The sequence below is a fragment of the Amblyomma maculatum genome, chromosome 1 (assembly GCF_055883805.1).
Source record: "Amblyomma maculatum isolate TAMU_Amacu chromosome 1, ASM5588380v1, whole genome shotgun sequence".
NCBI lineage: Eukaryota > Metazoa > Arthropoda > Arachnida > Ixodida > Ixodidae > Amblyomma > Amblyomma maculatum.
The window spans coordinates 156,250,072-156,267,430 of record NC_139344.1 but is presented as its reverse complement, the minus strand read 5'-3'; the positions used below and the strand labels follow the sequence as shown (position 1 = coordinate 156,267,430).

At 43.1% G+C, this 17,359-nt stretch overlaps 1 protein-coding gene across 1 annotated transcript in view; it reads left to right on the top strand.

Moving 5' to 3' along the window:
* The first annotated feature begins 798 nt into the window (after window positions 1-798).
* Window positions 799-17,359, top strand: part of EndoB (SH3 domain containing GRB2 like, endophilin-B) — a 62,272-nt gene continuing 45,711 nt past the window's right edge. The window contains exons 1-4 of the mRNA XM_084589422.1: window positions 799-1,108; window positions 1,916-2,057; window positions 3,725-3,850; window positions 9,370-9,503. Coding sequence (XP_084445548.1) covers window positions 1,037-1,108; window positions 1,916-2,057; window positions 3,725-3,850; window positions 9,370-9,503 — 474 coding nt within the window. The 5' untranslated portion in view covers window positions 799-1,036. The remainder of the gene's footprint in view (window positions 1,109-1,915; window positions 2,058-3,724; window positions 3,851-9,369; window positions 9,504-17,359) is intronic.

Here is a 17,359-nt window from a genome sequence, read left to right as displayed (position 1 = left end):
CATGGAGGAATGCCTCGCGCGCCTCTGCTATACATCAGCTTCCATGGAGCTTCCTCCATGTCTGCCTCAGCGGGAAAAAGAAAAAATAGCTCACAAAGTAAAGAGAGGCGAGGCAATGCGGCTGATGGAGTGGCGCAGCATATCTGACAGGTCGATGAGCATCAAAGTCGTGCTCGCGGTACAATATTGTGCATGTGTGTACGCGTTCCTATTACTTAAACTCTTAACGTTCCCTGCGCGGCAACCATACGGCGCCTGGAATCGACTGTCTGATTCGACTCATGGATCATGCGCGGTCAGCGCCGAGTGGATGAAAGAGGACAAGAGGCCCACCGGTCCGAGTTACGCCGAGTCACGGACTGAAGATATCGCCTGGACAGTCATTAACTCTCAGTTCATAGGCCTCCGTGTACGCGCAAAAAGTAGATAAAATTCAATTCTTTACATGTTTACAGAGCAGGATGCATCCGCAGGTCGTCTTTTCTTAGCGCGCAAGCCTTAACGCTTTGCGAAAACTAGGTCTGCCTGAATTATCGGAATCGAAACCCGAGCACATTTACCGATTTACCATTCGTAATTCGTTAGTTAGCACTTGTAATGCGTAGGAAACCATGTCTTGATAGCTGTGTTTAATGTTTACATTAATAGAGCTGCCAATAAATGAGTTATACATCTAAAATATGAAATAAAAATTCTTGGGAAAAATCTAGCTACTTTTAGCTCCTTGCTAAATTTTTTAGCAACTTTTAGCTACTTTCACGCTGCTATCTAGCTACTTTTTCTCAGCGACATTTGGCAACACTGCTACTGTCGCGAGACTGTCTGCAGGGGTTGACATCGGCAACCAGCAAGCAGCAAACTCTGTGGCCTTCGTTATTTATTGTCAGCTGTCAATTCTGGTTTGTGATTGAACCTGTTATTGCCGTTGTTATAAAGCAACTCATTGGAAGGGCTTGTAGGATCGACCAAGATCCTATTATCAGGCCACTGTGCACGGTTCAGCTGCTGTTTACGAATGTTCTGAAGCAACTGAGCGATGGACTTTAGCGTGAAATCTTTCAAAGGTCTTGCGGCAGAGGCTGCTACCGTGTTCACAAGAGCCGTTCAGGTATTGCTGCTAACTTTGTGCGTTGTTTTAGCATGCCTTATCAGTTGCTACAGTGCTCATCGCTGTTCGACCTCGCGAAGCACTTTCGAACAGGGGTCCTGCCGCATCACATCGACCGCCACTAATGTGGCATTAATTCGGGGGTCTGGCGAGGGAATTTTTGAAAATATTTTGCAGTAACGTTTATGGCGTTTTCAAACTCATTTCTGCAAAACTTTGTTCCTACTTGCTGTGAACCGAGTAGCGATGGCCGCTGTGCAACCGCCTACTTTACCTACTTTATCTTTGCAAGTCCACTCAGTTAGCGATTCCTCTTTTTCTTGTTTGTTTCCTGTATTGCTTTGTATGCTGGTTCTGATATTAGGAAGAGAAGCTTTAGTGCTCTTTTATGCAATAGCAACTTTTCTATGCACAAAACAAAAAAGCTGAGCCAGATCGTCCTCTTGTGTAGCGGAGCGAAAAGCGCGTTAGGACAGCCAAAGGTTTTAAACATTCGTCGAACTAGCACAGCAGCAAGTGTCACTATTTTCTGTTACTTTCTTTTGGCGACATTATTGCTATCAAGAACAATGAGCGGTTTTAAATTTTACTTGTAAACTTTAGTTTATAACGTAGAGAGTTGTGTTCAATATTAACCTTCTGCGTGTGCAAATATATGTACTTACGTTCGTTGTCTCAGCTAAAAAGATTGTACCTGAAGGGCCCGCAAAAATGTGTAAGCGACAAGAAACGAATCTAATTTCTTCCTCTTAAGAGCCTGAACATTGATTGTTGCAGGGGGGCTTGTAACATTGTTTTCTCTAACAGTACACTGAAGAACGGCTGGGAACTTCAGACAAAACTGAACTTGATGCACACTTTGAGACTTTAGCACAACGTTCCGATAGGACTAAGTATTGGACTGAAAGGCTGGTTGGTAAAACAGAAGCAGTCCTTCAACCCAATCCAAGTAAGTAAAAGGTTTATCATGGAGGTCTTCTACGTGTCTGCAGTCATTTGACGATTCTTTCAAAGATTGACCATAGTTTATCTACTGAAACTGGACAATCTGTGGAGAACGTGCATATGTAGATAATCAAGAACACTAGCATTGTTGGCATTTTCCCAGTAGAAACTTTGTGTGCTCTGTGTTTCGGAAGGCAGGGCAGCGCCCAACAGCAAGGAACATTTATTCGGTCCGTGGTTCGATATGCCATAGACAACTTTCCATAAAATGTAGCCCTTTGTTATATTATCACTAACAAAGGTCAGGTAGAGTACATTCCTGGTTTTTTGCATTAACATTTGTTGGTTCCTGAATGAATCGTCTAAGGCTGAAATTAAAACGCATCTACAAGAGTTATTTGAGCATTTTTATTATCAAGAGAGTCCCACACTATGCTAGCGAGGTTGAAAGCTCCTAAGGATTGTTTTTAGTATGGGTGATGTGACTTTCATATAAATTGCTGGTACATGTAAAATATCTAGGAAAGAATGGGGGTGCTGATACGTGGTGCTTAAATATAAGGCCATGCTGGTCATGGTTCTGTACACAGTAATTCAGCATCAGCAGTTTCTGGCGTAGGTGTGACGTAACTGCTGCAAAGGCTTAATTTTTGCAAGCATAAAATTTTTATGGATGGCATATCTATGAAAAATTGTGCCTGATGGAAGTCCTTGCTTTTCTTTCTTTGTTTTTTCTAACTGTGAACCTTTTGAGACTCGCAGGTTTCCTCGCCATAAAAAAAAAAGTTCCCCATTAATACATAACAATAGCTACAGGTAAAATTGAAGTTTATCAGAAGTACAGCCTTGACACATTCACATAGTGCTTAGTGGAGCAACAAGGCATATCTGTGCAAACATCTAGATAAAGTGTGCTCACAAATATTCCTGAAATTTCTTCAAAGATGGAAACAGGAAAAAAAAGGGGCGCCTAATGGTGGTACTATGCGCCAACTACTTCTGCTTTAAAAGCAATAAACTATTTAAGATGTAATTGTGCAAAGCACCTTTTTTTTTTTTTTTTTAAACTGTAATATCATTAGGGCTCTCAGTCCTGACATTATTTGTGCATTTGTCTGAAGCCTCTAGGCTCATGCATAAGCAACACCCGTATCTTTGTGAGTGGTTTGTGAGATGTCATGAGACCGCTTGTAATGGCCGCATTGGCAGGAGCTGCCAATTTGGACAGCACTTTTGAGATTGGAATCCAACCTACCAGGAGCCTTGTAAGTGCAAATGGGCCTGTGCAGGTACATTTGTACAGCTTGGCTGAAGCGGGGCTCTCTATGTCGCTCCTGCTAACTTGGACTACATACATCATATAATATGTCAACTGAGGTAAACTAGTTAAAATCAAGCCAAACCGTGGAAAGTCGAGATGAACTGCGTAAGACCAGGGCTAGCCATGTTATCACAGGATAGGTCATGATTAGTCCAGTTATTGTTGTTCGCTCAAAATGTCTGCTTTAATGCAAGCTATAGGAATCACATTATTGAATGTGAATATTGACTTCATTGTGTAGCATTTTTGTACATAGACATGACCAGCAAGTATTTGTGTGGTGTCTGGATATGTGGAACTCGTAAATATCTTGTCGTGGTGTATTGGGGGGCCTTTTGCTTTTGTTTCAGATGTGCGGGTGGAAGATTACCTTTTTGAAAAACTTGACAAAAAACGTGACAGGTTAAATAATACAGAACTACTAGGTCAAGACATGATAGATGCTGGAACTGACTTTGGTCCTGGCACCTCCTATGGTATGTACTCCTCTCATGATTACTGGTCCTTATGCTGCCGTACAGCATCCCTGAAACGATTTTGATGGCCATAGTTTTATAATTAGTGATGGGGCTGTTTGGATTTTTTTTTTTTTAATTTGACACATTTTTCTTTTGATTTTAAAATGTATTCTTTTTTTTTTCTTTTTTCTGATAAAATCACTTATAATGAAATATATATTTTCTTTTTTGAAATGAGCAGCTAATTTACGGTTGTGCCCAGTATGAGGTGCAGTGCACAAACTTGATGCAGTGCAAGCTCAGCAGTGCTAGAAATTCATGCATCTAGCCTTTAATGCACAAGACACTGAATGCCTGTGGAAGTGGCACTTTGTGTGAAGACGGGATGTGCGAATATGGAAGAAAAGATGCCTTCGAAAGTCGAATGAAATTTCGAATATATATTCAGTAAAAAAGAAATTAAAATTTAAAAAAATAGCAAACATTGTTTATCTTGTTTATTTCTGAATTCACATGGTAATTGGAACTAGAATTTCACAATAGTATATACCTTACTAAAAATCCAGCATACATTTTCATGCTGCAGATTCTTGCTATGGACTGAGTGAGGATGCGTACAGCTTTAAGAGTATGGAAATGTAGAACGCAAATTGTTAACCAGTGGCAAACGTGTGTTAATTAAAATAAAGCAAGGTTCATGTACATAAGTTGAAAAAGAAGCCCTTCCCGTTTAACTGTGCTGATAACAATAACTTTCTTCTGAAGTACATACCCTACAAATGCTCTGACAAATGCTCTGCTTAGACAAAACGCATTAATAACATTGCAGCTAATGCCCTATGCAAACTATTTTTCCTTCTATGAGCTTTCCCCCGTGTACATTTCCTCTGGTATAACCCCATTATCAGTCCCATGTTAGAATATGCAGTCATAATCTGGGATACTTTCAGTAGAAATAGCACTAACGATTAGAGTTCGAAAGAAAGTTGTACAGTTTATAACTCGTATGATTGTACATTTATCACTCTTCACTTATTTTCTAAAAGGGACAGAACACCGCGCCTGTCCTGTCTCTCTATCTGCTTGTTGTCAGTTTTGGTGCTACATCTTTTCAAGGGAGCATGCACCAACTAGCCCCCCAGCAGGTATTATTAAGCTACCTTTGTTGTGCTCTGGGCCGTTTTCAATGTGTTCCTTCAATGCGCCTGTCTGGGTGGGTCGGTGGGTGGAGTCCTTTCGATCGATCAATCTTCTTGTGTCTTCTTCGATCATTGAAAGAAGACACAGGACACGCAGCGAGTGTCCTGTCTTCTTTTTCTTTGTGCCTAAGTCAGTTTGCGCCCACGTATGTACATTATGTTCGGCCTGGTAGCCCGTTCGTGTTTTTCCATGCATACCTGTTCTTCATGAGGTATTTATATTCTGCCGGTCTTGATATCTCACTCCCTTGTATTGTAAGCTTTTTATCACTGAAATCGTTGAAAATTATCAGACCAGACTTAATTGCGCTAAAGGTAAGGCCGACTGCGTCTCCCTCATATTCACATATGCATATTAACCAGTGCTTGTAAATCTTCCTGGCTATTGGCTTATAGAACAGTGTCGTCCTCATGCACTAATCCTGAAAGCGTTTGTTCGACATCTGTTCCACCTAGCTTATACAAGCGATTAAAACCATGGTTGCTTTCTTGCAGACTCTTTTTCATATTCTTCATGTAGATCATGAACAACAGTGGTGATAGCGGACATCATGGGCATAGTCCTTTGCATACCTCAACATTAGACATACTTCTTAGCCCCTCCCATGTTCAAGACACAGTACTTCTTAACTCCTTCATGATGATGATGATGATGATGTGACTTTCCCCTTTGCATCGGGTGGGCGCAAAAATGCACCCTAGCCGTTGTTTTGAAGAGAGAGGAGGGGAAAAGGAGGAAACGAGAGAGATAGATTGGTTAGACTGGTGGCACAAGTCACAGTGCGCTCTGCGGGACAGCCTCGCTGCGGTCCACACTGTCAACCTGAGCATTTCTTGGGCTGGATTGTACAGTCATCCACCACCACTGACGCAGATGCTCTTTGGATGCCGTCACTGTCCTAGCCGGCGCGGCGCTGTCTTCAGTGGCGAACTCCAAGGTCTGTGGGAGGGTAGTGCCCTCTGGGTGCATTGGTGACAATCTAACACACCCTACAACAATGTGCGCCATGCTCTCCTGTGACTCTCCGTAAGCTCGGCAGATGGCTTTCTGCACAGCCGGGGATGAGTCGAAGCGTTGGCGATACCGAAGGGTTCGGAGCGCCCCTGCGCGTGCCTCAAAAAGGAGAGCACTGCCCGTGTTGTTGTCATAGTAGCCCCCGGGAGCCGGGGTGGACTTGTGCGAGTGGTACAGTTCCAGCGTCAATTTGCCGAGCATGGCAGAGCTCCACTGGTTGGTTTCCACCTTGCGCACTCGCAGCCCCGCCACTTGGCTCAATCTCTGGGCGCCTGTTACCTGGTGTGGCTGGGCCGTGAAGCCGAACATGCAGCTGAGCGTGCATACTCGGGAGGTCCACATGGTCTGGGCACCCTTGAAACCCATGTATCGGAAAATCCGGCGCACCCACCTCTGGTCGTCCATCCGGCGCAGCCGGCCCTAGAAGGCTAGCTTGCTGCTCTCCTCGCGTGCCTCAAACGATGACCACCCACGTCGCCCTGGATGGCCTCAACCGCCACGCGTCCATGGCATCCCAGTGCCACGTGTCCCACCTTGCGTTGCCCTCACTCCAGCCATGCTCGGGTATCGGCCGACACACAGACAACATCGTTGGCAAAAATCAGTCGTGCACAGCCTGCCATTGCTCGCACACAAGCAGGTACCTGTTACACCCCAACATTGAACACGGGCGCAGCACGGCACCAGCTCTCCGGCAGGCTTGTCGTCCTCGTATGTCCCCAGGAGATCTGGCGCCGTTAAAAGGATGACACCGAGGTACCGGTATTGGGCAACCAGTGGGATAGCCTCATTTCCTGGCAAGAACACTGAGTCCATCTCCGATTTGCCAGAAAACTGCAAGACTGCGGGCTTTTTGGGGTTGAATTTCAGTCCAAGATGTGAAAGTGGGTGGCATTCAGGGTGACGAGCTGTTGGAGGTCGCTGGCCTTTTCCGCCAGGAGCACTAGGTCGTCGGCAAAGACCAGTCCAGGCAGCACCCAGGAGTAGGGAAGGCCCTCTATGAGGAACCTAAATGGGAAGTTCAGCCCTGAGTCGATGAGGCTTTGCTCCAGCCCTGACATGATGTTCAAGACATGATAGGGCCATCTAGTGACAGACTCTAAAAGCATGTCATGGGCAGTGTGAAAAGAGCATTGGGAGTGCAAAATATAACGAAACATGACTAGCACTCCTGAAAGAAAAAAAATCACTGTCCACTTTTAAAAAAAAATCAGTGATATCTTTTTGAGATGTGGTCATGTTTGAGGCAAGTTATTATTTCCACCACAATATTATGACATTGATCAAAGGTGAATACAGTTTTGACGCATCGAACATTGACATTGTCCTCTGGATTTAACACGAGACATGATTTTAAAGTGACATCATAAAATGCACAATTTACACTTATTATATTTTTCTGTGTATAGGACACGGTTTATTTACAGGTACAACGATGCATTTTGTACGCATATTTTTTTTGCTCAACGTTTGCAGATTAAACGACATAGGCGTGGCACGAACAGTTTTAGAGCTCTTTGAATCTCCTTAAAACAGCTGTTGGGCAGTGCAACAGCCTCTAAATATGAAGGGGGCATCTTATACGGGAGTGTGTCTTATACTTCATACAGTAATATATTCCATTTTCCAAAGAATTGTTACAGGCTGGAATAAGTTAACACAGACTTCATTAGGGATGTTTGGAAACCAGCTTTAAAATCTTGTCATTGTATTATATCCGTGCTCCATTTCTGTTTTTGCAATTGCTGTTCTTTCGTTTTTAATACCTTGCAATTTAGTTTTTTTCTAGCATTTCTATTATTTTATATTGTGTGCCTGCCTTGCTAAGGCAAAAGAATCACAGTATCAATGAATTTCAAAATTAATAACATGCGAGCCGCCTCAGGACGCTGGTCAGCATTTGCATCTCATTGAGTGCGCTGCTCGAGACGGAAGTCACCACTTATATGAAGTTGTGCTAAGCAGTAATAGAGTTGCATTAGGAAATACTCATGTGGACTTTGTGTCAAGCACACTATAGTAGTCCGCCATACATGGATGCGCTGTGGGTTGCCCGTGCAAGTTAAATTTTGACAGAATCTTCAGTTTATGTTTATTTTATTTATATTTTATTTATTCATAGTACCCTTAAAGGACCTCACAGGGAGAGTCACATAGGGGATAGGGTACATCTCGAGTGAGAAGCAGTCATTGATTTCCTTGTCTGGCAGATTACAAATTTTCTTGTTAAATTCAAAAGCTGTTTTAGAAGAATTTTACAGTGGTAGCTTTATGAGGGGTTCGCACTGTTGCTGCGTAACACAAGCAGCCATTGTGCTTCTGGAAAAAAAACTCCATCCGAGAATAGAAGTCTGGAATGCTGGGTTAGGATCTGGACGTGCATTTTTTATTACAACACATGGGGACATTTTCAGGCGCATGCACGTTAAGTGAATGTTACAAAGTCCGCTGCTCAGGTGTGAATAACTGCCATATTATTGTCAGCAAAATCGACCAAAGAAACTGATTGTTTGCACAGTGTCTTTGCATTATGTGGTCTCAGATTTCGTTAAATGAGCTGTATGGTAGTGGTTCAGTGAAGTTATGTCAGCGAATTTGCCAAATCTGTAAGGAACATGAGGTTACCTCGGCCATGCCATGAGTTATTTATGGTCTGAGGAATTCCAAGCTTTTTGGACTTCAGGTGGAAAAGCAGTAGTTGAGTAGCAGCCTGGGCGGGTTGGTGAAGCATATATAAAAGTGCATAGCATGAGAGAAATGGCGAACATTATCTTTCTCATCAGTTGTTGTTATTTTTTTTCGAGCTGTGCATGCCCAAGCGGCATTTTTTCAGGAAGCATTAGTTCACTGGCACTTGTGACTGTTCATTGAAACTTTCTTGGCAAATTGGAGGTATGCTAGCTTTCTTGGTAGCTTCCAAAAACTTAACACCTAAACTTGGGGACAACCTTGAACTTGGGGGGCAGGCTAGTTACTGCATTCTAACATGTTTACAGGTTATGTCAAAAAGGGGCAAAACTTTTCCAAAAACAGTACAAGGAAAAAAGTTCTTTTTCTTTCTTTTCTTTTTTTTTGCACTTTGTGCTACAACTCTTGGGCTGCTTGTTATTCTTTATCTGTAATATGTACTCATGATTTACTTTCTTCTTTGATTCAGAACATTCATGCAGATCTTTGTGTGCGTGCGTGCGTGTGTGCGTGCGTGTGCACGCATGTGCGTGCGTGTATGCGCATGCGCTTCAATGGCCTTAGTGGTTGTGTTATTGCTGTTTTTGTGTGTGTTGCTTGGCTGCTGTGTCATGGCTTTTCTGACTTGTGTCCAGGAAGCGCCCTAATCAAGGTTGGGCAGGCTCAGCAGAAGTTGGGTCAAGCAGAGCGCGAGTTTGGTCGTTTGGTGCACACCAACTTTGTCCAGCCACTCAGGAGGTTTCTGGATGGAGACATGAAGACAATCTTGGCAAGTGCATAAAAATGCTCATCTTTATTGTTTTTGGATAAGACCTACACTAGCATGCAAGCATGCTTGACAACAAAGCTCAATGAAAACACTTTTTCCTTCATGGCAAACTGGTAAGATAGCAGGACAGAGTTGACCTAAAGTAATTATGCTGCACAGTCAAATCTCAATCTAACGAATGGCGGGGGACTGCCTGAAATTTTTTGTTATATTAAAATATTGTTATAGTGAAAAACTGTAAGTTTTTCACTAGAACTTGCAGCCAGAGGTCACACCCTAACATACACCCTGCCAATTCTGCCTAACAGTACCGCGCAAGTGTCGACTGCCTGGTGCAGCGGTGCTGAGCAGAAGAAAAGTGGAAATCGGGAGATGGAACGAGCAGGGGTTGTAATCATGCTGCTTTAGCGAGTGTCATTTGCCTGGCTGTTCTGCTCTGTTGGAAGCAACCCCTTGAATCAAGTTTCATGTCCAAGTTCCAAAAGCGCTTGTTCTACCTTCTGTGTGCTTGTGGCTTCGATTGGTGCAAACTTGTAATGTTTCAGATATTACACTTGTACCCGGTTCCATTCGCGGATACTGTCTAGAGGAGGTGTGTGTGTGTGTGTGTGCTTTTTTTTTTTTTTTTTAAGTAATGACTGTGCCGATATTTAATGTTCTCGACAATAATTTTTTCAAAAGTAACGATGTCAGAGCTATTGGGCATGCTAGATTTTTTATTGCAAATGCGTGTGCATTGAAGATATTGGCCGCACTATATGCTGATATTGCGCATAAAAGCAAGCAGTGACAGCTTCTTTGGGCACTGATATGCCTACCAGTCGATTGTGGCAGGGGTTGCTTCATAGTAATCAAAACAGTTTAACAGACGAGGCTCGCTGCAGCAGCAGGAACTGTGGGCATGCCCTCGCCCTCACTTGCTTTGTCATCTCCTGCACCTTCCGGCGCGTGCAGCGCCGGGCAGTTGACGCTCGCGCAGTACTGTTAGAATTGGCCATGTGTACCTTGCCAGTAGACACGTGTACAGGCAAGCAAAATCTCAAATTAAAATATTGCACTAAACATAAAGGAAAGGTTAATAGCGCAAGAAGACACTTTCCTTTATGTGACTATGCACCAACTAGCCCAGCAATCAGTTTTAATATTGCACTAACTTCAAAGCTACTTTATTTGAAGAAACCATTTTTTTCCTGCCGCATGCAGCACACTCGACTCGTCAAAAATTCTCTACTCCTTCCACCTCAAGCAACATCTCATCATTTACGTCACTGCACCGAGCAATGACAATGCGGACTTTGTTCATGCGCAATAAAACAGTTCATTACGGCCTCATCTTCAGTGTTCAGTGAAGTTTAACAATCTTGTTTCAGGCTTTCAAAGTTATCACGACGATCGATGGGGCAATGCGGAGCTGTCTGCAGTGGCATATTTGTTTTTTCCCTGCATTGATTTCTTGCAATATGGCTACGCTTTCCTACAGTGAAAACTGCTTCAGCTTCTTTTTGGCGTCATCGCTGGCTGCATTAATCATCGAATCTCACGCAAACTTTGCTATAAGATCACCTGCAACAAAAGTTCCTCTATATTGCATGCACGAACTGATCGGCACGAACAACCGATCAGTGAACGGCACACAACACAGAGGGAAAGAGAAAAGGCAGGTAGCTAGGCCTGCTGGCTACTGCTGATTAACTCTTTCTCTACCGCGCCCATTGAGCATCATTAGCCTACTAACGATGACTTGCGCTCCAATTTTGAACCCTTCCGCGTCACTCACGGACACGCTATACCATCTAGTGTTTAGTTTGATAACTGAAGTTTCGATTTTGATGTTGTGTACATTTTCCCGTGAAACAGCTATTTTTGAGCGCACTCCAAACACGCGGCAGCGTCCGAGTCTCATGCAAGAATGGCGGCATCCGCTTTGACGATGCACACTTCGAAACGTCGCAAATATGACAACTATGCACTATCTACGATCGATTTTATCGATGACCTAAGCAGAAGCGACTCTGAAGATGCTGCCAATTATCATCAGAATTCAGTTCCAACCCCTGTGACTGAAACCAGTCCGAAACACTAGCGGCCGCACTCCGGCCTGCTAACGATGACTTCACATGCAAATTTCGAACATTTTCGCGTTGCTCACGGACACGCTATGCCATCTTGCGTGTAGTCGGGCAACTGAAGCTTCAATTTTATTGCTGTTCACATTTTTTTCCACAAAATGGCTATTTTTGAACGTGCTCCAAGAATGCAGCAGTGTCGGAGTCACATGCGAGAATGGCGGCATCTGCATCGACGACGCGCGCTTCGAAACGTTGCAAATCTGATGATTCCACACTGTCTACGACCGATTTTATCGATGACTCAAGCAGCAAGTGACTCTTAACACTGTCCACCTTCTGGTCGAAAATATTTTCTTCCCCGGTGACTGTGAGACTTCACCTCTAGAACGCAAGGCCGCAAAATGTTTTTGAAAAGAGTAACTAATAACGCAGTTACAGCCACCGCAATCACCCGATTCTGTCATGCTTCTCTCCTTCCGTTCCCTCGCAAAGGTTTTTCACTCTCCTGCCCGAGGTCGTCTAGCCTCCGCAAGACAAATTCCCCTTCCTCCTCCGCGTTTACGGGAGGTGGGGCGTGGCACTCCGCGAGCGCGAAAAAAAAAAGAAACGGCCGAGGGAGCGCGCGCCGCTGGATTCAGTCTGGCCGTGGCGAGGGAAAAGCGCGCAGCGAGCGGTAGACACCCATCTTTCTCCCGTCAGTCAGCGAGACGGACCAGTGGATGTCGTTCGCAGTACGTACGTCATTACTGTGGCCCGTCGAGCCAGCGCAGGAAACGGTGAAGCTGGCTTCCAAAAAGAGAGCATGAGAGAGCTTTGAATTGTATTTTCGATGCTTTGCGGCGCGCGTGTCACTGTAGCGTTTTGCACAGATTATCTCCAATACCTGATCAAAACACTGGGCTCCTTTGCTTAAAATGGCCTTCCCTGGACAGTGGCCCTTTAAGGTGCTGCCTTATCGTCAGAATTCAGTTCCGAGCCCGATGACAATGGAAACCAGCCCGGAACATCGGCGGCCACACTTTGTTGGCCTGTTTTGCATCCATGTAGGACCGCTCCGGATGTTTTGTTTGTGTTGTTGGCGTCATTTTCTCGTTCCCAGGGTGTCAACATCATCTGGGCACGATATCTTGCCTCCCGCAAAACAGACAGTGGCGTTCTGCCCAGGAAGGGAACCGGGCATCATATTCGACATGGCGCTCTGCAGCGACCCTCGTTGATTTCTCATTATGCATCAAGAACGCTATTAAATACTGAACTTTTATTTTTTCACAGGGAGTGACCAATGTAATGCTCTGCATTTTGTATATCTCGAAAAAGTTTTAAATTTCGGTGTTTCATTTACAAGTGCATTTCGTCAAGTTTTCAATTTTTTCTAAAATTTGGTTTTTGGGAAATTATATTGTGTGTTACAACCCACAACTTCGTATTCAAAGTTGTATGCATAAAAAGCAAGTCTATTTAGCTTTCTTTTTGTGTATTGCATAAAATTTTAGACATGATAGTTTTTACAGAAAAAAAAAATTACTGAAACCTACAGAGAATGGCCATTTTGCCCATGGCAGGGAAAGAGTTAAAACAGAGCTTTGTGGTGACACTAGGTGTTGGCACTGGATATGGTGATGATGATAGCTATAGCCCACGGCACACACACAAATGGCGGCTGTGCTGTTAATTTTAACTATAGTGAACTAGAATACTTTCTAGTGGCGCGAACGACGACGCTCGGGCACGCCGATTTTCATTGACGCCGCCAGACGGCGCCACTGCAACATCTACTAGTCCACTTTTCAATGCTTTCTTGCAATAGTGCGACATAGTACCGATGCTTTTGTGCACCTATTCAGTAAAAGTGGTGATTTTTTTCCTATGACGACGTATATGGACCTCCACACATGATAGAAGGAGTGTCATTCGACATTATTCGGGTTTTCGCCGTTGCACTAGGGTGAAAGCGCTCTTATTTCGCTGGCGTCTGCTACAGCTCATGCTGGACGAGTTATCGCGCACTGTAAATCGTTACGGCACATTCATTTGTATGGGACGGGTATTTTTCTGAGCCCTGCAGAGCCTGCTTTATTACAGAGCTAACTCAACTGTCAGCAGCAGACTGGTAGCAGAGTGGTCCGGCATCGTGCGCAGGCACGGGTTCTCGCATATCTCTCCAACCACGCCACAGTAACTTTTCTTTAGCCAATAGTGATGATTATATTACACTGCGCTATTCGGTATCCACTGGTAACCAGGAATGCTCATTTTAGCTGGATATCTGCTTAGCGTTAGGAAATTTGCCAACTGGTAAAGTGAGGAGCAGCTTCAGGCTGTTATATATATATATATATATATATATATATATATATATATATATATATATATATATATATATATATATATATATTTTGACAAAGATACCATGAAAAAAAAACAAATCCTACGCTTTGAAACAAATTATTCAGCGATATTCTGTGGCGTCCACCATTATTCTCTGTTCACAGTAACAATATCTGTTATAAATCATCGCTGTAAGCCAGGTGCTAAAATCTTTTCATCATCTCATATGCATAACATATATGCCAAAAATACATACATAAGGAGGGCAGAGCAGTTTTGTTTAGGTACTTCACGAGGCTATTTTATTTTATTTGAGTGCATGGGACAAAAGCCATCAACAATGAGTTGTTTTGTGAAATTATTGACTACACAAACAGTCCTAAGAGCATCCATCTGCTCATCTTCAGGTGCCTTGAATCTTGACATTGCGCTGGTTAATGCATTTTGTGAAAAAGTGCAAGCGGGTAGTTAAGCAGTGATTTCGGCTGCACCAATTTGACAGTGGTCAGAGCACCCAGGTTAGCAGGTTTGCTTGGCCTTGGCCAGTAGCATGTACTGAGTACAAGCTGTCTGCTTGAATTTAGACTGAAGCAGGTTGTAAACACATTCTCAAGGTCAGCCACAAACTGGTATCACTTGAAGGGTACAAAAGGCCTCTGTTGTCCTTAAAATTAGTAAAATTAGCCAAGTTTAATACATGTGACTTATCTTTTTCTTTTAAAAAAGCTTTTATCATAGTTAGTTTGAGGTGAATTTGAGGTAGGATAGAGAGACCACAATTGTATACAGCTGCCAGCCAACTGGCTCACCCCAGGCAATTTTTAATTTTGAGGTGAAGTAATTAGTAATTATTTTTTCTAATTGACCAACTATCGCCTTTAGACAATAACTGGGTTTGCAGAATTTGAGAGCGCCTATTTCCGATAAAGAAAGCCTCATCGTTTTTCCAAGCTCTAAAGAAAGCCCGTGGAATACAAAAATTATCAGCCTGTATAGCCAGTATAGCACTGAGACTGGGCTGTTGAGTCACGGCCGCAGCTAATTTCTGTCACTCAAACCATGCACTGTTGGGAGCACCACAATATCGTAGCGCATGAATGCGTCAGTCACGTGATTTTTTTTTTTATTTCGCGGGCTTTCTATAGGTGGGAAAAACTATGCACGTGAGGTTTTCTTTATCGGGAATAAATGAAATGGGGGTTTAAGAAGGTCCTCCCCAACTTTGCAAATCACATTTATTTGAAAGCAATACTTAGTAAATTAGAATTGCAAAATGAAAAATTGCCTGCACCGTTTTTTTTATCGATATTTATTGTCTTGGGACTAGGGTATGATATGAAGAATGAATAAATGATTAAATAAATGTGCCTGCTAGAGATCCAAGGACATACCATGACTACGCGGAATTGAATTTAATTTAATCTCAGCTGTCTGCTTTATTGAGCCAGTGGTAGTATTCGAGATCACGCCAACAGTCGAAGCTTTCTTCCCCGAAGTCTTCCTTTTGTTCAGACCTGGCGCGCCAGGTGGCTGTCAGCAAGTGGTTTCTCTGGCCTATCTCAAATGGTTTATTTTTAACACTTGGCTGAAGTTAGCTTGGACACGCGATACAAAATATGTCGGCTATCGTTTGGTGCCACAGGCTTAATAGCAAGAATCTGCACTAAGCACAACTCTCTGCAACATCAATATTGCCCACATCCAGCCTTGGCTACGCGGGTTTGACGGTAATATACGCCGGATAACCCGTCAAGAGTGTATAGGCACCCCATCAGGTGCCAGTGATGAATTTCACGCGGTATATCCTCACTTCTGCCATTGATCATATATGTGCGTAGTCACGCAGCAGGATGAGATGTGGCTTGAAATGATGCTCACTCACTGCAAATGTTTCTGTGAGAGGCTTTTCCTGCCTTCACAAGCTTCGTTTCCACTTTGTGCGATGTTTGTTGTCCCTCGGAGCAGCAAACAAAGGTGACGAGCACCCGGATAGCCGCGCTTCGGCATCTCGGAGCAAAACAGTGCGAGTTGGTCTTTTTCCTGGCCATTTCGAACTGCGCATGGTGCTTTTGAAGAGCTGAGATGTCTTAGTTGCTGTGATGGAAGGCAGAACTGAAATTTCGAGGGAAAAATCGCAAGAATGTGCAGACTGCACGGCGCCCCAAGCCTTGACTTCCCTTTGCGGAGGGGCACGCGGTCCTAGTAAACGTAACTGCAGCGCCACCAGCGGCGGTCAGTGGCGTCCGGCGTGCAAGAGGTGCCCATTTTCCTTCCGTTCGCGTCACTAGAAAGTATTCTAGTTCACTATAATTTTAACCTAATCGTAATTATTGATGTTCCTTGATAATAGGAGAATAAATTACGTTCGTTATTCTGAAGTATGTGCTATATTGAAATTCCTAGTTCTTAAATATTTTTACATTGAAAACATTGAAAGTCAGTTGGGGATTTTCAAAAAGTTTGTTCGTTTGAAAAATTTGTTAATGTGGTGTTTATAGTAACAAGATTTGATTGTGTCTAAAACAGGACTATTGGAACAGTTGTCAGTTCTTAAGCGAAAAAAGCTTTCTCTTTAATGCTAAAATTTTGTTTCCTTTCAAAGCTTGTAAATTATACCTTACATGCACTTGGACATATACAGGCCAGTACCTGCTTATTGAAGTCTTACAATGCTCTTCGGATTTTTACATGCGAGTTTTATAACGCTGCTCTTTTGGTAGGCATATATTTCCATATTCCATCATAATGCATTTTAAAGTAGTTTAACAAAAGAGACTAAACCAGAATTTAATTTCCTTTTATCCTGTTTCGGATGCTGTCTGTATGGTTGCTAGTTGCAAATTAATACTTCATTGTGTAGTAACCAATGCATTGGATTTCCTTATAAGTGCTTGCCTCTTAATTCGTTTGGGACATCGAAAAAAAAAAAAAAAAGCCCCACCGTGGTGGTGCAGCTGTTAGGGCTCGACTGCTCTGCCCAAGGATGCAGGATTTAATTTTGGTCTTGGCAGCCGCTTTTCGATGGAGGTAGAAAGCAATGCACCCGCATGCTGTGCAATGTTAATGGACGTTCGAGAACCGTAGGTGGTTGAAATTTCCGGAGCCCTCCACTGCAGCGTCTCATAGCCTGAGTTGCTGTGGGACACCTAAACCCTTTAAAAGAAAAGCTAAAACCTAAACTGGGAAAAAAGCAAATGAGACTACACTGCAGAGTTTTGGGAAAATACTTCTTTCATATATGCAAACTTTAACTAACCCTGGCATAACATGTATCAAAATAATTTAAATGGTCTTTTATGCACATACATAATATTTACTGAAGCCTTATACATAACATGGAAAAGAATATCTTAGTTTTATATTTGAGGAAAAATAGTTATGAAGTGTTTTTAACCTTTTTAATTATTTTTCCTCAAATACAAACTTAGGAAACAGTGATTAAAAAATTATCAAAATGTA